Source organism: Acanthopagrus latus, chromosome 15 (genome assembly GCF_904848185.1).
Source record: "Acanthopagrus latus isolate v.2019 chromosome 15, fAcaLat1.1, whole genome shotgun sequence".
Classification (NCBI taxonomy): Eukaryota; Metazoa; Chordata; class Actinopteri; order Spariformes; family Sparidae; genus Acanthopagrus; species Acanthopagrus latus.
The window spans coordinates 28331065-28356505 of NC_051053.1; the positions used below are offsets into that span (position 1 = coordinate 28331065).

General features: G+C 46.5%; 2 protein-coding genes across 8 annotated transcripts; both read left to right on the forward strand.

Annotated features, from left to right (window-relative positions):
- The first annotated feature begins 49 nt into the window (after positions 1-49).
- On the forward strand, positions 50-12481 carry LOC119033261 (zinc finger protein 318-like). 6 transcript variants are annotated; one of them, XM_037123134.1, is made up of 12 exons: positions 52-531; positions 1649-1758; positions 2445-2949; positions 3359-4633; positions 4758-4857; positions 5066-5379; positions 6225-6422; positions 6581-6674; positions 6788-6793; positions 7178-7203; positions 7275-7393; positions 8800-9014. In XM_037123134.1, the coding sequence occupies exons 1-12, from the start codon at positions 274-276 to the stop codon at positions 8867-8869; spliced, it is 3075 nt and encodes a 1024-aa protein (XP_036979029.1). In that variant the 5' UTR covers positions 52-273; the 3' UTR covers positions 8870-9014. The 6 variants fall into 6 exon arrangements, 5 of the variants coding, with proteins under 5 accessions (XP_036979029.1, XP_036979030.1, XP_036979027.1 ...); XM_037123135.1 differs by lacking the exon at positions 6788-6793 and having other exon boundaries at positions 53-531; XR_005079212.1 differs by lacking the exons at positions 7178-7203; positions 8800-9014 and having other exon boundaries at positions 50-531; positions 6788-7177.
- An 811-nt stretch (positions 12482-13292) lies between these two features.
- sncga (synuclein, gamma a) lies at positions 13293-22132 on the forward strand. 2 transcript variants are annotated; one of them, XM_037123206.1, is made up of 8 exons: positions 13293-13400; positions 15782-15860; positions 17260-17503; positions 19760-19801; positions 19952-20079; positions 20403-20429; positions 21466-21522; positions 21627-22132. In XM_037123206.1, exons 2-7 carry the CDS (start codon positions 15852-15854, stop codon positions 21520-21522), a joined length of 507 nt encoding a protein of 168 aa, XP_036979101.1. In that variant the 5' UTR covers positions 13293-13400; positions 15782-15851; the 3' UTR covers positions 21627-22132. The 2 variants fall into 2 exon arrangements, with proteins under 2 accessions (XP_036979101.1, XP_036979102.1); XM_037123207.1 differs by lacking the exons at positions 13293-13400; positions 20403-20429 and having other exon boundaries at positions 15682-15860.
- The last annotated feature ends 3309 nt before the right edge of the window (positions 22133-25441 follow it).

A 25441-nucleotide genomic window follows, 5' to 3' on the forward strand; every position in this document is an offset into this window, starting at 1 on the left:
ATGAACTGCAGGAGCTCAGTGACGTCAGAAGATGGCGCTAATGTGACACCGGGGATGTGAGCAGCCGTCTGAGCTCAGAGAAGAAGACAGAGGAGGTCTGTGTACATGCAGAGAATGAGCGAGCTGCTGAGGATCACGTTTTTATAACGGACCTTAATAACAGTCGATCCGAACCCGAAGTAAAGTAGCTGCAAGTCTCGGTTCTGCATCAGAGACTCGCTGCAGCCCGGAGCTGGTTGACCGCGGGAAGCCAGAGCATCTCTGCGGGAGGAGATGTACCGTGGTCGGCCTCCGCCGAGAGGAGGCTACCCGCCTCCTTTCGAGGGCCGAGGTCCACCGCCTCCGAGGAATTACCCGGCACCGGACTACAGAGACGACAGGAACCGACCCAGACACCCGTACCACCCCGACTACCACGACCGTGCTCACCCGGACCCGTACCGCCGCTCCCCACCGCGCAGGAGGTACCCTTCCCCCGGGTCAGGAAGTCACCGAGGGGGAGAGTACTGGGCCGGAGGTCCGCCGAGAGAGGTCAGTCAGCCGGGTTCAAAATACGGTTTCATCTCTATCAGCATGTTTATTTCTTTACCAACAAACCATGGTCGGTTAATGTAACTGTCTCTTCACAATGCATTCTGGGTAAATACAGCTGTCCCATTAACCCGACACTTTGTTTATTAGCATCTGTACACCAGACTCCATTCAAAAACCTGTCAATTTAGCACAGTGTTAGCTGCCCGCTGGGTGAAGCAGTCGTTAACCTGAAGCTTTGTGTTGTATTACTGACCGACACACCAAGTAAACTACCAGTAACTTAAATATATTAGTTTAACTGTAATGACTTTGTAGTCGTTTTAGGTTAATTCGTATAGAAACACACCGTGTTAGCTAATATCGGCTAACATGAGCTGGCTGCTCAGCTCACTGTAAACGTGTGTTTCGGTGCAGCAGCTTGTTTCTCTCTTGATCAGCAGCTGATTCAAAGAAGACTGTGATGGTTTCTAAAAGATTTGAAGTGAAGTTCGCTAACTTTAATTGCTGGTCTGAGACTCAAAGCACGAATGAAATGTCAGATTTGTGAATGGAGTTCAGTGAGCTAGCTGGCTAACTGCCATCACCAACATCAGTCCAGTCAACAGCTGAACGTGACTCCAGCTCACAGAGAGCTTCGAGTCATTATTGAAGAGTTTCTGAACAACATTATTGTGTTTTTACTAAATTCAAAGTGTTGCTGCTGTTACATTAATTTCACTTTATTCATGTGAAGATCAGCTGTGAACTTCCTGATGAGAGAAGATCCATCACACTGAGCGTTTATCAGCTTCATCTGTGTTAACTTTGCTGTTTCACTGGCTGTTGATGGTGGACTGATTGATTAGTTTGTAATCCATAATAATCGTATCTATGTGAAGCTGAGGGACTTTTCTACCTGCTTCACGTCCTTCTGTCTTGTTACTAAACCGGAGGATGAGTGACTCAGGAAGCGTCTGTCTGCTGAGGTCAGTGTTGTTGGAGCAGGTGTGTTCAGCCAGCAGGTGATCAGGTGTGAGCTGAGCAGGAGGCTCCTGTCCCAGGAAGCCTCTCATCAGTGTGTCTCATTAATCTGTGTGTGCCAAACTTCTGTTGAGTTTTTGTGATTTCTTTGCAGAGGTCTCCGTCTCCTCGCGGGCCGGCTCCCCTGGACCACAAACTGCTCATCACCGTGGGCAACGAGCTGACCGGACCGTCTGGGTCGGCCCCCTCACGGCATCATGACAGGTACTCATGAGACGGATCGAGATTGTTGTCTAGTTAGAATGTCAAACCACTGGAGCGAACACGAGTGTCCTCACACTGGTTCACGTTCTTATTATTTTGTAGTGTTTTAGTTTTACTGATGAGCTGAAGTTTAAAATCACTTGTCAGTAGAGATTCTTACAGAGTGAACGGCCCCTACAGATCTACATAGACTGTATGTGGCAACTGACTGTAGACACAGAGATTCAATGTGTTTATTACCTGAAACACAAACGGGAGGTTTCAGAGTCGGTAGTGTTTTTGAGCTTCCTGCAGTGTTTCTCTCAGGCAGCACTCTGCCTGTCAGCCGGATCACAGGGTCACACAGCAGCTTGTATCACAGCCTGAGAGGTCAAACCCAGTGCCGAGACACTGGCACCTTACTGATCAAACGTATCGATCATGTTCTCTAGTTGAGGGTGAGAAACACTGAATGTAAACAGAAGTGTAGTTGACAAGAAAACTCCACAGGAATCTTTGAGCTTATTGATCTGAGTTTGAGGTCATGATTGAAAAGTGACTCAGATGATCAATATGTTGATCAGCTCGTCTCTTCAATCATCTGAACGAGATTATTCAGGGAGATTAAAGTCAGTAAATTCAAGACGTTCATGAGAGGAAGACACTGGTTATAAATCAAGTCCAGTTAAAGTCTGTGTTTCCTGCAGAGACTACCCTCCTCGACCAGAGTACGAGCGGAGCCGGAGCCGCGGCCGGAGCCGACCTCGCAGCCACAGTCGGGACCGGAGTCCGGACCGGGGCCGGGCCAAGAGTCGGCCACGGAGCAAGAGTCGGCCACGGAGCAAGAGTCGGCCACGGAGCAAGAGTCGCAGTCCGGACCGGAGCCGGGCCAAGAGCCGTGGCAGGAGCAAGAGTCGCCCCCGCAGCAGGTCCAGGTCCAGGTCCAGAGGACGGAGCAGAGGGCGGAGCTACAGCAAAGCAGCCAGCTACGGCCGCAGTAAGAGCCGGCAGAGGAATCGAAGCCGCAGTGCGAGTAGCAGCTCGAGCTCCAGCAGCCGCAGCGGAGACGACAGCAACATGAAATCCCAAAAGAAAGAGTTCAAAGAGCTGGAGACGGCTCGACGCAGGAAGGAGCTGGAGGAGATGCTGAGTCAGCCGACCAAATCCATCCTGAAGAGACGCAACGACTCTGAGGACTCGCCGTCCCTCAGGGTAGGACGCCACGACCGTCCGCTCATCAACAGGTCGATCACAATCCAGTCAGTGATGCAACACGACAGAACTGAGTGTTCAAACTCAGAGAGGAAGTCTGACAAACACAATACAGATCGATTGTGATCAATATCACAAAGGATCGACATTAATAAATGACATGAGTTGATGTTTGTGTCTGTTGTGGACTTGACGTTATCAGAGCTGATCATCAATAATTAAATGGATCAATAATAAATTGATGAGTTGATATTGTCGGTTTAAATGAAGCTAAAGTCAGTTACAGAGGAGGCAGCGTGTTGTCATGACGACAGTTGTTTCTTTAAATAAAGTTTGCGATGTCATTAAAGTGTGAGGACAGGATCTTTGTACTGAGGTGTCACTCTGCTCTGGTTCTCTTGTGTTTCAGAGCTCAGACTCTCCCAGAGCTCTGGAAGGCTCCAACATTTCTCGAGTGGCCGACCAGCTGCTGCTGGCCGTTAAAGGCATGGAGCCCCACAGGGTGGCCGCCATGCTGTCAGAGCTGCAGTCCCACCCACACACGACTCAACGCGCCGGCCTCGACGCCGAGATAAAAGAAATCCTCCACCTGCTGGGGGGGGCGGCGGGGGCCAGGGCTCAGGAGAAGGAGGAGGACGACATCGACGACGAAGAGAAATTCCTGTACGGGGACTCGGAGGAGCCCAAACCTCCACCGGCGTCCGAACCGCTCCAGCATCACGGGCTGGATCTGTACGGAGACGTGACAGAGGAGGCTCTGTACGGAGACTACACGCCGCAGAAGGCATCCGTCTCTCAGACTTACGGCCTCCCTCCGGTGGCCTCTCCTCACCTTCAGGCCCTTCCCACCATGGGGGAGATGGGTGGACGGTACCCGAGCCATCCCGCCATCGGCCCCGAGCAGAACATAACGGTGCAGGTGTCGAACCCTACCTGCCCGCCGGGGACAGAGCCACTGGAGGAGGGGGAGCGCCAGGCGCTGGAGGAGTACGAGAAGATCCAGGACCTGCTGAAGACCATCGGCCTGGACATGGACATGGCCGAGATCAGCAAGATGGCAGCCAGGACCAAAGAGCGGCTCCACGGGAACAAGCCGCCACCAAAGACCCCCACACGCCGCCAGCGTTACTCCTCAGACAGCTCGGACGGCAGCCGCCGCAGCCGGGACCGCAGGGGGCGGAGCCACAGCAGCAGCTCCAGCAGCAGCAGCAGGAGTCGCAGCCGCGGGCGCGGAGGCAGCTGGAGCAGTGACGACGGCCCCGGGAAGAGATCGGCTCCACCCAAACCTCACAATGACAGAGAGGCGACCGAGACGAAGGCGAAGCGGAGCGACCCGGCACTGCCGCGACAAATCACCCCCGACCCCAACACCCTCCCCCCTCACCCTGGCGTGCCCATCCCCACCTACCCACCCCCACCGGTCCACGGCATGATGCCCCCTAACTTCCCACCGCCGGGTTACGGCCAGTATGGAAACTACCTTCCCTACATGCACCAGCAATGGCCGCCCATGTACCCGCCCCCCAACATGAGCCTGCCCCCACAGACCAGCCCGGACGACTTCTCCCGCGCTCTGCCCTACAAAGAGGTGAAGAGTTGTGTTCAGGACGCCGAGAAGGGGAAAGTGAGCAGCCGGGACAGGAGAGAGTCTGAGGAGCAGAACAACGAGAGCCAGAAACAAAAGGTTTGACCTTCGTTGATCTTTCACTCATCGATCAAACTCACGAAGAACATGTGATACCTGATGATGAGAGCAGGTGAGACAGGTGTGATCAGGTGAGCTGAAGCTACTGTTTGTGTGTGTTCAGGTTCTGGAGGAGAGAGAGAAGCTGAAGCAGGAGAGAGAGGTCAGGATGAAGAAGAAAGAATATCTGATGAAGGAGCTGGAGAGACTCAGGAAGCAACAAGGTGAGTTCACACTCAGACGTCATGTTGCTCATCGGCCTTCACCTGCTCCTTTACAGATGGGAAGACTTCCTGTCTGTGGCAGACGCACAGCTGAGTGTCAGAGATCATCAGACGTGATGTCAGCGAATATGTGTAACTGGAACTTGAAATGAGACGGGAACGTGTTGTTCTGCGGTCAGTTTTTCCTCAATGTTTGTGATGTTTTCAGGCGAGCTCCTGAGGAAGAAGCGGCGGGAGAAGGGTGGCCACAAAGACCCTCTGCTGCAGGAGATCAGCCACCTGCAGGAGGACGTCATGACTCAGATCTCCAACCTACGCAAAGAGCACGAGGCTGCCGAGAAGAAACGCAACGAGATCGACAAGGTGGCACTCATCCTCGGCCTGAGCCCGTCCGACCGGCCCCGCAAGACCAGTAAGCTGGTTGAGGACCAGGAGGACGTGCCGCCGCCGCCACAGAAGGAGAAACGGGAGGCAGAGAGGAGTCCTGATGGACGACAGGCAGCCAGCAGCTCCACGATAAAGGTACAAACACCTGCAGAGCAGGTGAAACAGGAAGTACTTCTGACAGCTGTACAGCATAGCTAGGGCTCATTACTTTGACTTTTTATTGGACTTAAATACGTTGATCAGGAAAATGTGTGTTTGTGATATTGTGAACATCAGTAATTTGTTTATTTATGGTAAAGTTGAAGGTCAGTTATCAAATCAGATTTCAGATTAAAAGCTAAATATCAGCGTTGTCACCTGAACAACTTCCTGACTACATGAGCGACGTCCAGCTGCTCCTCTCTGACAGGAGGTGTGTCTCAGCATTTTCTGTTTGCTGACCTTTGCGCAACAAGTGATTTGATTTTGATTCGTAAAAGATTTTGTGAACATAACAAGTCGTTCAGCTCACACAGCAATCACGTGTTTTAAACATAGGAAATGTTTCTTGACAAGATCGTCTCGTCTTGTGTTGTTAGCTTGAACATAGATAGCTCAGTTCATCAAGTTTTCTTTACAGATTCAGAGAGTTTACTGGGAACTTTGTAAAGTTCCTAAACTGATGAATTTAGATTTTTTTGCGGATGAACAGTGTCGTGAAATGTTTGTTAAAAGTCTCAAAAGGTATGTTGAGACTGGAATCGAGCTAAAACTTTAGAGCGAATAAGAGGTTACTGTCGGTATAAAAGCAGCTGATGGATTTTCACAAAATACGTGTTGATTAACGTCCTGGAGGCTGGAAGTCGATGAAGGTAAGAAACTTTCTAATTTTCAGATTTTGTGGAGTCAAGTTTATAAGAAGGAACTTGGATGTTTTTATCAGAGTGAATCCGTTTGTCTTCCACCCACCATGTTGACTCTTCTCCATCTTTGTTTCTTAGCAGGCCTCAGCGGTGCCGCCTCCATCGAGAGCGTCCATGGACAAGACGCCCATCTGTGCAGCGCCGCCGCCGCCGACTTCGCTCCCGGATCCGTTTGAATACTATGACGCTGGAAACCACTGGTGCAAAAACTGTAATGTCACCTCTGGTTCAATGTTTGATTTTTTCACGCACTTGCATCACAAAACACATCGAAAGGTTTGTGACAGTTTTTGTATTTGACACAAGTTTTATAAATATTTCTAGCTGTATAAGACAATGTCTACTTTTTACTTAGGAGGAGGTTTGATATTCACACCTGTACAGTCCTTTAAGTGTTTGTGCTCTTACATTTAATTTTCTTTTTCTCTTCACAGACTCTGGACCCGTACGACCGGCCCTGGGCTTCCACTCCTAACAAAACTGTCAAGAACACATCGTCAGAAGAGAAGCTGACAAAACCCGCCAAAGGTACTCGGTCTCTACATTCATCATTTGTCTGAAAAGTTGTCATGACGCAGCTTTTGTCCTGATGATCCTGGTGTGAGAGTCCCTGAATGTTGTTAGCCGTCTTCCTCTTCCAGGTGGAGGTCAGTGTGGATCTCTGCTGCCGTTTCTGTGTCTCGTAATGAAAACAGTGCTAACGACGTGACAAAGACTCGTCCAACCACAGGAGACTCCTGTCCACACCGCTGATGTCAATTCATTAGTTTTACTTCTGATTCTCCAATGAATGCTGTAAATGTACCAACCTGCAGTAATATTTGGAGAAGTGCTTTAACTTCTCATCACAGGTGTGTTCGTCACTAAGAATTTGTCCAGATTTCCCGACATGGTAAACCTGGTATCACTGAGCAGTTGGCACTTTTCCATCGATTACTGCAGAGTTAAAACAACTGAACTAAGAATCATCTATTTCTTCAATATCTTATGAGGAAGTGTCCCCCCCCTTTAACCCTCTGCTGTCCTGACAGGTACTGGAAATGGAGCCGTCTATCAGGTAAACATGATTGACAGGTTATTTAATCTCCACCTGTGGGCTTAAAATGTGCTGCGTGTGTTTTGCTGCAGGTTCGGAGTTCTTGCTGCCCGTCAGAGGATTCTTCTGCCTGCTGTGTAAAGAGTTTTATGGAGACGCCATTTGTGCAGAAGAGCACGTCACCACACATGCTCACAATGAGAAATACAAGGTATTAAATCATGTGCAAGTGAAGAATCACCACACATGTACAAACAGAGATCGACCTGCCAGAGCACTTCAGGACAGTTTTTAGACAAAGCTTAACAGGCCTTTTCCACTGCAGGAACATACTGAAGTCTGATTTATCATGAAGCCATGTTTCTGGTTCTGCCCTGCTTTGGGGACGAGTTCCTGGAGCTAAATTTGGGTTAAGCTCAGCAGGTGAAATTAAATCCAGTTCTCTGAGATGGATGAAACGCAACAACCACCACGATTAATAACTTGGGACGTGTTTGGATACGTTTGACTGTACAGGTGATATTCTGTATATCTACACGTGTGGTTTGTTTCTATTTTTTCCCTCTTTGGTCCCAAAACTGCTCTTGCTGGGGTCACCTTGTTGATTACATTCTCCCCAAACGGAGGCGGTATAAAACCACTGTTGGGTAATGTGAATAACCTTGACTAGCTTGCTAAAATGCAGTGTTCCTCTGGGCAAACCTTGGGTCTGGGTTCCACCCACCCGAACGCTGTTGCAGACCAAGTACACGCCCTCATGGCAACAGCACTCCCTGACAGCAGTGACCTCCCAGCAGGACAGAGCACCCTGACACCGCAGAATCTGCTCATGAATGACCCGGTCTGGCCTCCAAATTTCCCAGGTCCCACTTCAGTTGAACATGTGTTGGCAGTACTGGAACAAACCCGACCAGTGGTGGCCCTACCTTGCAACCCACAGGACCCAAAGGATCTGCCACGGTCATCCTGGTACCAGGTGCCACGGGATAACCCTATGAGTTCCTGTGTCCATGTCTTAACGGTGTGATCCACAGTGGGTCCTCAATTGATAGGACTTGTTCCTTACCCTCCCACAGATGTTCAATTAGATTTGGATCAGCAGAATTTGGAGGTCAGGGTGAGATTGTGTTGTGAGCTCATCGTCTCGTTCCTCAGGTCATTCCTGGGCAGTTTTGGCATTGTGCCTGTGTGCATCGTCCACTGTACTTGGTCTGTCACGGTGTTTGGGGATTCATGTCACTAACACCTGTATGAATGCCAGGAGGATTATAAAGACATGATCAGTGTTATTTACTTCACCCTTGTGGTTGTATTGTTGGTGCTTATTGATGTATCCAACATTTTTGTGTTAGTCAAACAGAACCAAAGTCTTTCAGGTTCTTAAAATTTCAAAGTTTTAAGAGCTCCATGTTATTGATCATGAAGGTCCTGCAGTAGAAGAGGCCTGTATATGTTGTGTGCTTTTTCTTTCATTGGTCATTTGAATTTTGACAGAATATTTACAGTCCGTGTTATATAAAGACCTTTAAGATTTTAAGTGTTTATATGTCAAGCAGAAGTTCTTGATGTAGTTTTCTCACGCTTTTGTCTGTCTGTTTTTAATGCCTTCTTCACCAGAAACAAATGTACGAGAATCCCTTGTATGAACAGAGGAGGAACCTGGACCGCCAGGCAGGACTGGCTTTAGAGACCAGTGCAAAGAAACGCAAACATGACGACGATGTGAAGGGAAACAAAGACAAGGATGAAAAGTCCAAACACAAAAAGGAGAAAAAAGACAAGGAGAAAAAGAAGGAAGAGGATGACACTGTTCTGAACGAAGAGAAATCCAAAGTTAAAAAGGAGGAGGAAGAGAGGCTGAAGCCAAGCAAGCGAGAGGAGGACTTAAACGATGCCCGAAGCCTGGAAGAGGAGAAGCCTTTTTACAATAAGGAAGATGAAAATGAAAAGTATAAATACAGCAAGAAAGATGATAAATACCGGTACAGCAGAGAGGAAGGGGAGAGGGGGAAATTCAGCAGAATAGATGAAGATGATGGATACAAATACAGTCGAGAAGGCGATTATCGGTACCGGTATCGCAGGGATGAAGGAGACAGATATGATGACCATCCCAGATATGGGCCAAGAGGAGATGAGGACAAGTTTAAACATGGTAAATATTCAGATTTCAGATCAAAATATGAAAGAGAGAGAGATGAAGGGAAACCGAAGGCTGAGAAGGAAGCCCCCAAAAAGCTAGAGCCGGCTAAACCAGTAGGGAAACCAGAGGTCACCAAACCTGAACCTCCACCAAAGCCCTATGACCCACCAAAAGTCTTTTGTGGTCCCAGTCCAGCCATGAGGGCAAAGCTCCGCAAGCAGAGCCAGGAAGCCGGCAAACCAGCACCTTCATTTGGGAAGTTCACATGGAAAAAGAAGGAGAATATTCTGGCAACGGAGGCACAGAAAGTGGCGGCGGACTTCATCAAGGAAGATGAAGCAGCAGCAAAACAGAGTCCAGTCTCACCAGAGGACTCTTTTGCGAAATCTATGGCTGTTGCTCAGGAAATCGCCCAGAAGTTGGGTGGGCAGCCAAACACAACTTCTCCCTGGGTATCCAACCAGGCCAGCCGGGGAAGGATCCGACCTAACCTCCCTGGACCTGCTGCATTCATGAGGAAAACAGCCATGTTGGGTAAACCTGCACCTCTGAACACCTTCCTCTCCATCAGACCCCAAAACACCAGTATATCAGGGCCTCCTTCAAAAGATGGATCTATATTCCCTGAACCTGCACCTCTGAATACCCTGCACACAACCAGTCCCCAAAAGACCAGTATACTTGGGTCTCCTCCAGAAGATGGACCAAAATTCCCCAGTCCTCATGTAAAAGCTGTAAATGCTCAGAATGTGATGCTGGAGGCTAAAGCTCAGCCACCAACCGTGCCAGCAAAGCCATCTGAGACTAAACTTCTGCTGCCAGAGTCAAGACCTGCAGCACTTGATGTTAAACCTGCACCAATACAGGCAGAGCCTGTGCTCTCTCTGGCTAAGTCTTCACCATCTGAAGCCAAACCTGCATCATCTGTGGCTACCACTTCCCCATGTGAAACCACCCCTGCTCCACCCATAGTTAAACTTGCACAGTTTGAAGTTAATTCTACACCACCAGTTTCTAAATCAGCATTATTTGACGTTAATCCTGCCCCCCCGGTCTCTGAACCCACACCAACTGAGGCAAAGCCTGTGCTGTCTGTGGCTCAGACTTCCCTTCTGTCCTCAACTAAACCTACACAACCAACAATGATGAAGATAGTATCTGACGTGCCAGCTCCTGGAGTCCCAGAAAATGAGCAAACTCTTACAGTGTTCGTCAAGCCTCCACCTTTCATGGCTAAGGGTGATGGAGCTCAGAAGTCTGAAAAGCTCAAGAGTAACCTGGCTGCAGCCAAACGGCAGGAATTATTTGGCATCTTCTACAGCAGCCTTGGCCAAACGAGTGCCTCCTCCATCACCAAACCAGCAACAGACAACAGATCTGATGGCAATAGCACCAATAAAAGTCAACTTCCTACTGCACAAGCACAAAAACCACAACCTCAGAGTCCCTCTCCAACCCAATCCCAACCTCCAGTTGTGGTCTGTACATCTCCACAACCAAACTCAAACAATTCCACCAGCCACCAAACCCAGCCAGATATTCAGATTGCTTCTGTTTGGTCTTTGCAGTCTACACCTGCTGCAGCATCTGAGGTGGTTCCATCTGGAACAACGTCACAGCCAGCACAACCAAAACTAAATCCTCCAGCCCAGTCGGAGGTTCAGAGTGTACCCCAAAAGCAATCCTCAACTCTTGCGTCAGTTTCCCAGAGTGCCCCACAAACTAAGCCTACGGAGCCGGAACCCCCAACTCAAACTAAGTTCCAGCTCCAACTGAGCCCTCAGATCCAAACAGAGCCACAATCTAAACCGCAGTTAGAACAGGAAACTCAGTCCCTGTCCCATCCACCAACCCAGTCAGAGGTCCATAGTGTACCCCAGGAACAGTCCTTGATGCCTAAATCTAAGTCACAAATTACCCTACAAACCAAGCCTGCCGAGCTCGAACTAGTACATCAGACTCAGTCCCCACCCAAACAGAGTCCTCACATCCAAACAGGGCCTGAAGTGGAAACCCAATCAGACCAGGGCACTCCACCTCTGTCCTATCCAGAGACCCATCCTGACGTAGCTCCAGTACCTGATCGCAAACCAGGCCCCAAAACTAGAGGCAAGAGAACCCCTCCTGCCCCCTGCCCTGTTCGACAAACCAGATCCCAAACCAGATACCAGACCCGGCAGCAGCAGAGCCACTCTGAGCCAGAAACGGTTTCAGGAGACTCTGACTCAGCAGCTTCAGACTCAAAGGGGCTGGACACATCAGATCCTGGCTCTGGGTCGCACCCGGAAGAGGGGACACCTTGCGAGCATGACCCTGAGATGATGGAGACCACCCCTGAAAACATTGGCCTCCCCACAGACATGACCTCTTTGGACTTTGAAACTGATTTTAACTTTGAATAGGAGCTGACCCGACCCGGAATCTGGGGAGGGGGTTTCTCAAAAAATGTTTTTTCATCAATAATTTACTGTACTTGAAGGCAGCTGGAAGTGGTGAGAGAGACACTCGCATTGACAGACTTGCAACTTTCTAAAACGCCTACCAGGTTGAGGTTTAGTGAAACCATCTTGGTATCTGTCTTCTCCAGAGTCTGATGTTTCAGATGGATGTCAGTTTCATTCCCGTGCATCCAGCACAGAGACTAAACACGACAGAGGAGCTCCCGCACTCTCAATCAGTCTTATTGGTGCAGCAGAATGCAACGTCTGCTGTCTCTTCAAAACAAACAGAAAAACTAGTTTTATTACTGATGTGGATGTTGAGCACCTTGTCAGGTACATTAGAGGAAACTTCAACTCAAAGTCATAAAATATAACTCATTCATTGGGTTTTGATGTCGGTCTTGACATCTGACTCTCTGGCAGACAGAAGAAGAGAAAATGACAAACTGTTCTTTTGAATTTTATTTAAGTCTGTTATATGTTCACAGAAAATCTCTGTTCTTTTACCTTTGAGAGTTAAAGTCCTCTACCCCAGTTGTTTTCCTTGTTTTATACACACTTCTGATGATAAAATACATCAGTTTTCCTCTATGCCTTGTGTTGTGACCACTGATCTGTGGCCAGTGTCACTGTGTCTGATAAAACTAATGACTCGTGTTGTAAAAATCGTTGCTTAAAGTAAAGTTTTAATAAAAGTAAATGAGGAAACAACAGATCTGTGTTGTGGTTCTTTTACACGGAAGTCACTGGTTTAAATGTGTCGATGATACCACGATCAGTTCAGACTTCATGTATTTATCACTCTACAACAGAGGGTTGTCAGAGTTTTGAGGATCCATCCAGGACTCACATAGCCCATTTTGACCAAAGAGAACCAAGTGCTAGTTCTGGGCTGGTTCTAGTGCTGGGTCACAACTGGTTCCTTTTAAGAACTGGTTTGCTTTGAGAGCCACCATAGAGTCACATCATTCAGTGATTTTATACATCTCTAGTTTCCCAGCCTTGCTAGCAGCATCTATGGCACACTACATCGACTCTGTACAAGTGGTGCTCCGAACATGACAGACTGGGACCGCCTGGCCTCCATTGTACAAATCTTTTGTTTATTCTCCTGTGATCAGTGAGAACATGCTACACCAGCTGATATTTTTAAAATGATAATCACACCCCCAACCCTCATCTGAAGTGGTTCTTCGTCCCAGCTGGGTACGCTGTTGAAACACCAACAACTGTTTCCAGAGTAGGCAGTGGCTCTGCACCTGGTACCTGGACCGCCTTGGTCGAAAAGGGGTTATAATAGTCTGGTGGTAGGGGAGTGGACACATCTGTATCTTTTGTCAGATGGCAGCAGGGGGAATAGACTGTGGCTGGAGTACCTTTTTTCCTGAAGCCTTTGAATGTTTGGCGGCAGACGGTCAGCGATGATCAATAATCAAATGAAATAATGTGATCACGCCACAGACGTCACAGGACTGAGGCTAACAACAAACCCTCTTTATACCATTTATAGAGATGATTCTGCTTGTCACGTCTCACTGGACAATAACTCATCGACTGGAATTCAAACTGTGTGGACCAGAACCAGAACCGGGCTGATCTGACACTTCTGCACTGAAGTCCTTCCTGCCCTGAAGGTAATGAAACATTAGAGCAGCTTCTCAAACTGAACAAATCCGTTCCCCTAAACAGTTTTTATTCATCATCAATAATTATTAAATTAATAATGAAGGTTGCCCCAGTATGAGAACCACTCCACTGCCTGTAAGACGGGTCCCAGTGTCCCTCCAAGGCCTCAAAGCCCAAACCCTCAGACACCTCACTGACGTCACCTGGTCGGCTCTCCGCATGATCTTGTGGTTTTATGACTTTTTATTGAACATTTTAAAATATATGATGATTAAAAACCAAACCAACCATCAACACACAAACATGTCCAGAGGTGTCGGAGATGAAAATCACTGTGTTGTTGTTTGAATAATGAACTGAGTGAAGAGTCAGCTGTGTGTGAACGAGCACTAGCTTTTGGTTTAGCATCAGTTGTTTGTCTCCTGCTAACCCTGCATTTAAAGGTGCAGTATGTAAGAATTCAGTTAAAAATGTTAAAAAGTTAAAATTATTAACAGAAAATGAAGGAAACAGTCCTGACGTTCTGTCCAATACGTCTGTTTGTGTTGCCAAGATATCTATTGAAGTTAGCATGCTAACCAGCTAGCCCCCCGCTCCGAGCTCCCACCTGACACGCCACTTGTTGCACAGTTGAGCTAATTGCAGTTACAGTTAGCAGCAGTTAGCAGCTATGTTTAGAGTATGAGTTTGACAGGTGACAGGTCAACACACAGCAGCATTAATGTTACAACCCTATGAACTGTGGGTAATCCCCTCAGGGAGAGTGTGCAGAAACACCGACAGATGGAAAGTGTCACCTGCTGGTCCACTGCTGATGTCAGAGAACGGTTCTGTTCTGACACTGAGACGTCTTCACGCTCAGTCAACAAGCAGGAGGTGAACTGAGACAGAGGGAGCTGAGTAATCAGATTACTATTGTGGAGGAAAATGTAGTTATGTTTAAAATGTGAATCATCTGAGAGGAAAACACCTGGACTCACCTGACCTCTGATGACACCTGCTGTATATCTGTGACCACACGGTGTCGCTGTTCTCTCAGACTGCATGACGGAGAACTAACATCACAGTCACAATATATCAACATGTGAAACATATGAACTTTATATTGTATCACAATGTAAATACAACTGTAATGTTCCTGCAGCAGCACAAAGTGAATTAACTGAAGATATAAACTGTTGCACCGTGAAAATACAGTTTTTAGTCGTAATCTTACATGAGATGCTGCTTATTTATTTATGAATCTGTCTTATGAATCAAACTGAATAATCAAACTCTCTTTGTTTTCATGACCAAATAAACTGAATAAACAAACCAACACAATTCATACTATGTTACTGTGTTGACATGTGGCGGACCCTGCCACCTCTCTACCTTCACAGTGCTCTGTCCTTGTGTGTTATGACCTCACAGATATTATAAGTATTGATGCTGAATGTCTCTGATCTACTGATCATCAGACTAATTACAAACTAATGACGTGTTATTATTTATTCTGTGTGTGAAGACGTTCTTCTGAAGTCTGCTGCAGAAACATTCATGACACTGTTGTTCTGAAACTGAAGTGATCACACACACACACACACACACACACACACACACACACACACACACACACACACACACACACACTCGCTCATTAGGATGCTGCAGTGATCAATTAGCAGGCAGCTGTTGAATTCCTCACAGAGGTGATCTGGAGCGAGCTGTACAGATCCTCTGCTGCTGAGTCAGCTGCCGTTAACACAGCAGAACAGATTCAGTACCAGCTCTACACGGGCTTTGGGTCCACACAGCTCTGATGTCAGTGGTTCTTTAATTATTCTGTCAATAAACAGTCCACAGTCCGTCACATTGGATCATTAACTGTGCTGATCACAACTCATCAAGTGTGTGTGTGTGTTTCTGTGTGTGTGTTATTGTGCTGAAGTTATTTTCCACTCTGTTATCTTCTGTTTCATCTGAATTAAAGACTTCATTGTCTGCTGACACACACACACACACACACACACACACACACACACACACACACACACACACACACACACACACACAGTGAGCTGCTGTCTGGCTCACAGTTGGACTCAGCTGTGATGTCAGAGTTCTGGTGGTCTGATAAGAACTTCTGCTGGGCGTACAGACTGAATCACATGACGACCCCTCAGATTCAGGTGGCGACCCTCTGGAGGGTCCTGAGCCCATGTTGAGAACCACTGGACTGTATAATCGGACCCGAGTGTTTTCAGCTGGTGACAACGAGCTCTTTTAACCTGTGTGTTGTCTCGGGTTAGTTCTTGGCCCGGCTCGGTCTCTTGATCCTCCATGTTGGTTGTGTGAACAGCCTTTCAGAGTGTTTCAGTGATCTGCTGACACCACGTTCTTCTTCCAGGTTCCTCGGGTCTCAGCTGTGCCTCGGTCCAAGCTGAGCGGTTCTGGGTGTTCTGGGTCTGTCTCCAGCCATGAGTCAGGTCAGCAGACTCTCCTGAATCACAGGTTTCTCTTCTCCGAGTGTTTCTGTGCTCGAGTCTCATGAACGATCTGCTTCATGACCCTACTGATGGTGTGTGTGTGCGTGTGTGTGTGTCAGTATTGATCAGTGCAGCTCTCATTGCCACGGTAACCCACAGCAGCCAATAATGCATCTGAGCATCCCAATGAAATGAAATAAAATCAGTCTAAGAATAGACCGGCGCCAGCTGTCAGCCAATCAGGGGAGGGGTGAGGCAGCCAAGGGTGTGTCTGAGAGAAGTGTGTGTGTGTGTGTGTGTGTGTGTGTGTGTGTGTGTGTGTGTGTGTGTGTGTGTAGCTGAGTCATGCTCAGGTTCCTGTCAGGACACAGAAGACTCCTCCTGCTCCTTCTCTTCACCTCCCCTCTCTCTCCTCTGTGATGTCAGCCGGCGGCCATGTTGGCGCATTATGCTGAGACTCTGTGATGTTTCTGTCCGTCAGATCCTAAACCTCAGATTTACAGAGGAACCAGATGTAAAGATGGACCCGTTCAGAACAACGAGAGTCGCTCAGCGTTAACTTCCTCATTATTTGGCCCATTGAGTTTTCCCTGCTGGCCCGCCCACCAGCTCCAGGTCGACCCATAGACTTTACATCGTGATGACATCACTGGTATTTAATTAGCCTGAGCAAAGTTTTACAAATATGAAACCTACATGAATCAAACAGAACAGGAAGTCGTCATCGACCTCAGCTGCAGTTCTTGTTTTTTGGCTATGGGGGAATTTTTAGCTGCGATACAGCGAGTGTCTACCAGGACGCTCTGGTTCAGCCACGAGACATAACAGCAGCCAATCACAGTTAAAATCCTGTGTGATGTCATCAGGAAGGAGGAGCTAGAGACAGGGACAGAAACAACAATGACAACAAACAAACATGGCGTCTGAAAGGTGCTTCTGGATCGTTCTGACAGTAAAGTTCACTTCTTGTTCTGTCAAACTGAATCCAACACAGAGCAGATGTTCACTCAGCCTCAGTCACTCAGGCTCAGTCACTCAGGCTCAGCTGAAGCTCAGACTGAAGTCAGCACTCAGTTGAGACTTTCTGGTTCTGGTTCTGGTTCTGGTTCTCCTGGATCTGATGAGAATCCAGCTGTTTATTTATTATTTGTGTGAAATATAAACAAACGTCAACAGAATCTGAAGCTTTATGAATCTCTACACTGTGGTCCCGCCTTTGACCGGGCAGAGAGCCAATCACAGCTGGCCGCTCCCTGGACACGCCCCTCCACCTCTCTCCCTCTCTCTCTCTCTCTGTTTCTCTCTGTCTCTCTGTCTCTGTCTCTCTCTCTGTCTCTCTCGCTGTCTCTCTCTGTCTCTCTCTCTCTCTCTCTCTCTCTCTCTCTCTCTCATCCATTAGCAGGGAGAACAAGACGAGACGACAGAGGCAGACAGAGCAGCAGAAGAGGAAGAGGTAGAAGAAGAGGAGAGGAAACGAGTGAATAGGAGAAGAAGAAGAAGACGAGAGGAGAAGCAAAGCATCATGGACGCTCTGAAGAAGGGAATCTCAATGGCGAAGGGTGGAGTGGTGGCCGCCGCCGAGAAGACGAAGGCCGGAGTGGAGGAGGCCGCCGCCAAGACCAAGGAGGGGGTCATCTATGTCGGTGAGAGGGCGGATGGATGGGTGGATGATGGAGGGATGATGGGAGAGGAGTTAAAAAACAAATGGCAGATAAAAAGTTCAGTTTGACTTTAAATGATGAAATCTGTGACTTGGAGGACAGAGGGAGGGATGGAGGGAGGGAGGACAAGCTGAGCCCTAAAATATTAAAAGTGCAGCTCATGGTGAAGTTGTGAGATAAATCTGAAGAGTTGAAGGTCTCTGAGAGGAGAGAGAGAGGACATAGAAGAGGGATGGAGGACTGATGAAAGAGGAGAAGTGCAGAAATAAACATTTCACATTACATTTTTAGAAATGTGAGAAGTTCGTTGCAGGATGTTCAACAGCCAGCTGGGACGGAGGGATGGAGAGACAGTGTTTCATCATGACATCATGCAGAAAATATAAACTATATAACTGAAATGGATGGATGGATGGATGGATGGATGACAGGAAATGAAGGAAATGTGAGAGAAAAGCTGGACATGAATCCGTCTGTGATTTTAGTTTGTGCTGGGAGACGATGGAGGGATGAGTGGAGGAGGAGTTCAACATTAAAGTTGGATGACGGACACGAAGATGAATGTTAAAATATTCACAATGCGTGTGTGTATGTGTGTGTATGCGTGTGTGTATGCGTGTGTGTGCGTGTGTGTGTGTGTGCGTGTGTGTGTGCGTGTGTGCGTGTGTGTGTGTGTGTGTGTGTGTGTGTGTGTGTGTGCGTGTGTGTGTATGTGTGTGTGTGTGTGTGTGTGCGTGTGTGTGTATGTGGGTGTGTGTGTGTGTGTGTGTATGCATGTGTGCGTGTGTGTGTGTGTGTGTGTGTATGTGTGTGTGTGTGTGTGTATGCATGTGTGCGTGTGCGTGTGTGTGTATGCATGTGTGTGTGTGTGTGTGTGTGTGCTGCAGCGCCCCCTGCTGCTCTCGATCTGTCAACACTCTGATAGAATCTCACCTCAGTCTGTTTCTGCTCAGTGATTGGAGAAGAAGTTCATTGTGAAACATGACTCAGCATTATTAACAGAGACAACACGGCTGCCAGCCTGGACCGCCATCAGAACCAACAGATCCTCGTGTCGGGTCCGGGGCCCTCCACTCAGTCTGCAGGTCAAAGATCACGTTGCGTCACACTCTGGGTTCTGGGTGAAGAACCGTTCTGTCCTCAGAACATTCTGTCGCCGTCTGACTAAACAACATTTTTGTTGAGTTGCCAAGTAGGAAAATGAGTTTGTGTGATGTGACAGAACCACGTGAGTCCGTCTGGATCAGGCGGCTTGTTCTCGCTGTAGATTCAGTTCAGATCCTTTCCTGTGTCCTCACCGTCTTGGTACCGGGACACTTCCTGTTCAGCTTGTGGTCCGAGGATCAAAACATACTAATTGTCTATTGATTAAAGTCCATTAGTGGAGATGAAACCTGCAGGCTCATTAAATATACATGAGCTCTGGTTCCTGTAGCTGCTGCTGAACATCAGACAGCTGCTGTTTGTGTGAATCACACAAAGACTCTGTTCATTCTGATCATCACATGTCCGAGCAGCCGGACGCCCACAGGGAGAACTGGACCAGGACCAAACCACAGGCCCGCTCAGACCTGCTGCACTTCCTCTCACGTCCACTAGAGACAGAGACAAGAGCCAATGAGAGCCCAGAGACGTACTGTGCACAGACCTGACGGTGCGATTTATTTACTGATTACTTTGACAGATTCCTTTTATTATAAAATGTAATTGGTATCCAACAACAGTCAGCTGATAAACGATGACATGTTTTATGGACGTCACTTCTCTTTTATCAATATCAGTTGATTTATACTGAACATAAATGTTGTTTAGAGCTGCAGCATTAAAATGATGAACAGAGAACAACAGACGTGACGTTCAGTCCTGCAGCCGTTCTGGAAACTGGCTGACATGAATAAATGATTGAGCGAGCAGCTGGAGAGGAAACCAGGTCAGCTGGAGATGATTTCATATCGGGACTCTGATCTGTTTGATTTCTTTTTACATTAAAACGTCACAATAAATCTGGATCAGAACATCCAGGAGGGAGAAACGAGCGTCACACGATCCGCCGAGCAGAGCCAACAGCTCAGAACCTCTCTGTTGTTTTTCTGTTCAGCGTGTTTGACATGACAGAGGCGACTCGTCAGCATCTCATCAGATATTCTGATGTGACATGACGGACGGTATCAGTCTCTGCTTAAAGGCTGTAAATAAGATTCGACTCTGGATGAAAATGTTTTCTTTCTTCTTTTCCAGGAAACAAGACGATGGAGGGCGTCGTGACCAGCGTCAACACAGGTGATCAGACTGTGTCAGAGGAACAAATCTGTAATAACGTAGAATAAAAGACATGTTGGAGTTTCATTGAAGTTTTAACTATTATACATTAACCAGCTGAGAGGAGCTGAACAGTCTCCTGACTCCTGTTTCCTGTTTCCTGTCGTCCAGTCGCCCAGAAGACGAACGAGCAGGCCAACGTCGCCGCTGACACAGCGGTCGCCGGGGCCAACGAGGTCGCCCAGGTGGCGGTGGAGGGGGTGGAGAGCGCGGCGGTGGCGAGCGGATTGGTCAAAGCGGTGAGTGATGTCACACCAGAGTGAGTGATGTCATTCATGAGATCTGTTATTCCTAATTATATAATTATATGTTTTATATGTTTAAATTGTGGTGATTGTTGTCGTTCTTTACTCATTCTGTTTCATCATCAGTCTGTGATTAATCTGAGCTTAGTTTTATTGTTATTTTTGACTTTAAACACTTAAAATTTTAGTTTTCATGTGAAATGTATAAAATGTATAATTTTACAGTTATTAATATAAAATCTGTGTCGTGTGGATAAATTTCATGTTTCATGTTTCATGTTTCTGTTCATAACTCTCTGGTGATTGGCTGGGAGCAGGAGGAGGCGGGACCAGTGTCTGAGGAGGTGCCTGATTGGTCCGGGGGGGTTGCATGGCATGATGCTCCTTAACGCTAAATGTTCTCTGATGTTTCTGCTGCAACTAACTTTATTCACACATATTTCAAAATCTTTGTTTCCTGTTGATGTGACTGACTGTGGAACTAACAGCAGCATGAGGCTGGAAGATTCATCACAAGTCCAGAAGATTTAAAGAAAACTGTTTATTTACATAAACAGCCAAATGAACAAACATTTAAAAAGATAATATTATATTATTAGATGATATCTGCTCGTCCGTCTGCAGCTGACTGTCACAGTGTCTCAGGTGTGCAGAGTCCTGAGTGCTGATCACAGCAGCTCAGTTAACTGACAACATTTTCTCTGACGGGGCAGAAAGATGAAGAGCAGGTTTGAAGTTAGCAGTGTAGAAAAGTTCTGACCCGTCTGTGACCACTGAAAACATGAGAACCTCCTCCAGCACCGACTAACACGGCCGTTTCTCTCAGCTCGGCTTCTTCTTCATGGATCTCCTGCAGATAGGAGGCGCTGTCTCCTGCAGCGGCTGCTGTCAGCCACACTCCCCCAAAACTACTGACGCAAACAAACATGGCCACCTTGTTAGAAGGCAGAGCCGTGTGATTGGTCCAACTCGTTCACACATATACAGTATATACATATATATATATATATATATATATATATATATATATATATATATATATATATATATATATATGTATATATATGTATATATATATATATATATATATATATATATATATATATGTATATATATATGTATGTATGTGTGTGTGTATATATATATATATATATATGTATATATATATATATATATGTATATATGTATGTATATATATATATATATATATATACACACATACATACATATATATACATATATATATATATATATATATATATATATATATATATATATATATGTGAGTAACAGCAGCTGCTGTAGGAGAAGTGGCGCTCAGCACACGGATGGATCTGATTGGAGGAGCAGTCATGTGACCTGTGATCTTGTCTCCTATAGGCCGACCTCCCAAAGACAGAAGCAGGAGGAGGACAGACTGAGCAGGCAGCTCAGTAGGTGAGGAGACACCTGAGAGGACTTCAGTCAGATTCAATTGAAGAGATTAAATGTCACTGAATTAAATTAACTGTCCTCCATTTTGTTTCCTGTCTCCCGGTCAGTGTCTGCAGTCACTTCCTCTCTCTTCCTGTCCAATGAGCAGCGAGAGAAGAGGAACATTTATACGCCGGCTGTTGCTCGACCCTTTGACCTCTGACCTCTGTGCACTTTAACCTCATTAACCAATAGAAACCCTCCCCTCCTGTCACCATGGTAACACTGCCTCACCGTACACACTGATGTCAGGTTTTTAAACTCAGAGATGATTTTAGTCAGGCCGTATGTCGTCCACTGTACTCTCAGCTGATTGGCTGGGTGTTCACATATGGTGCCACAAGTGTCCTATAAGCCCCGCCCTCCTGTCAATCACCAGATTGACTCCGCCCCCCAACAGACAAACACCTGAAGCCTTTTAACTGCATGTTGCTTTACTGACACAACACACATTCACTAACAACACACACACACACACACACACACACACACACCTGCAGGCTGTGTGTGATGTTACCTGAGCTTCAGCTGATTTCTTCTTTTACAAAAGTTCAATAAAATGAGTGTAAACCAGCTGATGGTCTCTTTCTTCTTCACTGCTTTATTTAAACACGCAGTGTATATTTCCCTCCACTCGGGGGCGCCGACACAACATGAGTTGAGTGTTGCGGGGAGGCGGGTCGGGCTCCGAGTCGGTGCTGATCCAGACTGGTGGTAATCTGATACAGTGACTGTTACTGAGTACCTTGAAGGGATTACTTTATCTTTTTTACTTTCATTTATTCTAAAATTCCCTCGAGGCAGCTGTTTCCTATCACAGATTTAATTGACGTCAGTATATTTGAGTTCTTGTGGCGGTTCTGGCACATGTGGATCCTGGGAGGACGCGTCTGCAGAGAGAATCACACTGAGAGGCTCCACTGACATAAACTGTTGGACCTGAAGGTGAACATCAGGTCATGGGCTTCAAGAATGAACACAGACCAGGTTCTGGCAATATACTGGGCCGAGGTTTTCAGTGAGCCGGGGACAGAATCAGAACCAGTGAGAGACCCGCCTGCTGTCGCTGTTCAGGAGAACATTACAAGTTGCTTCCACTCAGTGATCAGGAGTGTGAATGTGTTGCAGTCAGACAGACAGGTGGTCTGTGTTACCTGTCTCACCTCCTCCACACTGAGCCAGACTGGGCTGTGACACACCTGACACCAGAACGCTCTCCGTCGCACAGCTCAGCAAACGGTTTGTTGAATGTGACCCAAGCTAAAGAAATGAGTCCGGATGGTAACAAACCTCTACAACACCTTCAGCTGAGGGCCAGGAGGCGGAGCCAGAGAGCTGCAGGTGACAGGTAGACCTGTGACTCACCTGCACACAGCAGCAGGGTCACGGCTCACATTCACTCCATCCATCCATCATCTGTACACATTATCTGTACGCCGCTTAATCCTCTGCAGGGTCGCGGGGGGGCTGGAGCCTATCCCAGCTGACTTAGGGCGAAGGCAGGGGACACCCTGGACAGGTCGCCAGTCTATCACAGGGCCACACATAGAGACGAACAACCACACTCTCATTCACACCTACGGACAATTTAGAATAATCAATTAACCTCAGTATGTTTTTGGACTGTGGGAGGAAGCCGGAGTACCCGGTGAAAACCTACGCTTGCACAGGGAGAACATACAAACTCCACACAGAAAGATCCCAGGCGTCCCAAGCTCACATTCACTCACTGAAGATATTCTCAACCTAAAGATTTCAAGCAGAAACAAGGTGACGAGCTGCAGACCAACAGGCTCGTCCTCCATCTTCAGCTCAGTTCTGGTTCTGACACAGAGCCGGAGGATCAGCAGGTTCATGGATTTATTGTAATTCACATGTAAACACTCAGAACACACACAGAACCTCCTGACTGAGAGCAAAACAGAGAGACCTGTTCAGGAGGAGCTCGAGACAACAGAAGGTGTTCACACAGAACATGAAGTTTCTGCTGAACAGGTTTAAACTCCTCTAATTAACCCTGAACGAACGTCAGCTCCACCCGAACATTCACGTGTTGTTAATGTTTATGACTTCAGCTGCTGGCGTGTTTGAACCAGACTTCAGATTCAGATGTAATTATTTCATGTTAGATCCTGTGTGAGTTTCTCTGAGACGCAACATACTCATTAAATTACTTTAAATGAAAACAATACATTATAAAGTATATGTCGATGCTTCAGCTCAGTCTTACAGTCAAAGTCCACATCAACAGCTGATGGTTCCGGTGTCACATGACAGGCACATGTAGGAGATACACTACTTAATTCTCTTAAGTTGGACGGCGGCACGGCACATCGGTCCGATAGCCAGAGGGAAGGCCGGTACTCTGTTGAGGAACTCTTGGTCCAAAGACCCAGCAGGGTTTCTGCACTGGGAGCTGTGTCGGTCTCACATAAAGTCTCTTTTTAGTGGGAGACCAGTTGTTTCTGAACCAGACAATTACTGCAACGTTCTTCATCAAATGAGGACAGTCTTGAAAAAGACTTTTCTTTGTGGTTTCCAGCGGTGGTTCTTAAGTTCTGATTCTTAAACTAATTCAACTTCTTCTGAATCAGGCAGTGATACTTTAATGATATATTGAAAATCAAAAATCAAAAAGAAAAGAACTTTGTTCTGTTAAAAACTTAAATAAAAAGATAAAAATAAAGTAAAGATTGTGCTTTAAATTAAAAGAAAGAGAAGAAAGGAGAGATGGATGAGTGAGAGGAATAGAGTGAGAGACGAGCAGAAGAGAGTCTGTGTTGAGACTCACAAAAGTTTAATTCAGAATCAGAATCAGAATCAGAAAAAGCTTATTGCCAAGTACGATTTTACACATACGAGGAATTTGTTGTGGTGATATTGGTGCATGCATCAAATGACTATTAAGTGAAAATATAACAAATTAACAATATCAACTATTTAAAGAATAGAAAATATAACAAATGAACAACATAAACTATTTTAAAAAGTAAAAAAAAATAACACTACAATATAAATATATATACATAATCTGTTTTTTGGGTAAAAGTATAAAAGGAGCAGACCGGCTGGCAGTGAACAGTTACAAGAAATGATGTGCAAATGAAAATGCGCAAATTAAACTCAACTCTTGTTTCAATGTTTCAAAATCATGTTGAACTTTTCCAGAACGTCACTGTGCTTGAAAGTGGAATTTTGTCTATGTGAACAGATGCAACATGATTATGATCACTTATCATATGAATACATGAATGCACAGAGGAACAAGGCCAAGTCTTATCTGAACAACATGTCAGAGACATTTCACTGGGAGATAATAAAGTGTTAAACACAGAGAAGAATGTTCTGCAGTTTCACTTCCACTCACCAAGACTCACCGACAGGAAGGGCTGAAGTTTTACTCCACACAAACTCATTCAACAATAAACTTCATCTTGGCTTAACATGGAGAAACATGGACAGCATCAGTTTTATGGATATATCCAACAGTTTCATGATGAATTCAAATTAAGAAGGTGAGACTGTAGTTTATTAATTATTGATCACCTATTGGAAGTTGGATGAGTATAGAGACTGCAGTGGGACTTCCCCACTCAGAGAGAGATGTAGACATCAGATGTCATTATCTAATTTACAATCGTTAAAGACACATTAAATCACAACATCTGTGTTAGAAAACAGTTCTGCTTCCTTCTGAGAGACAGAGAAGACTCCATCGTGCTGGACCTCGTTTGACCTGAGGAAAAGGAGTGCATCTTATTTTGACGGGGCTGAAAGACCACGTGGTTATTTGTTGTAAATTACTAAAAGAAAGTTTCCGATGACGTGTTCATACAAGAAAAACATCCTCCTCCTGCTCGACGGGGAGGAGAAGAGTCTAGTG

What these genes read in the sequence shown, in the direction of transcription:
- LOC119033261 (XM_037123131.1), top strand. Translation starts at nt 274, where the DNA reads ATGTACCGTGGTCGGCCTCCGCCGAGAGGAGGCTACCCGCCTCCTTTC. An exon ending in ATCACAAAACACATCGAAAG is followed by an intron (nt 6,423 to 6,580) that starts GTTTGTGACAGT and finishes TTCTCTTCACAG; the next exon opens with ACTCTGGACCCGTACGACCG. An exon ending in CTCACAATGAGAAATACAAG is followed by an intron (nt 7,394 to 8,799) that starts GTATTAAATCAT and finishes CTTCTTCACCAG; the next exon opens with AAACAAATGTACGAGAATCC.
- sncga (XM_037123206.1), top strand. An exon ending in CGTGACCAGCGTCAACACAG is followed by an intron (nt 19,802 to 19,951) that starts GTGATCAGACTG and finishes CCTGTCGTCCAG; the next exon opens with TCGCCCAGAAGACGAACGAG. An exon ending in CGAGCGGATTGGTCAAAGCG is followed by an intron (nt 20,080 to 20,402) that starts GTGAGTGATGTC and finishes GGCTGGGAGCAG; the next exon opens with GAGGAGGCGGGACCAGTGTC.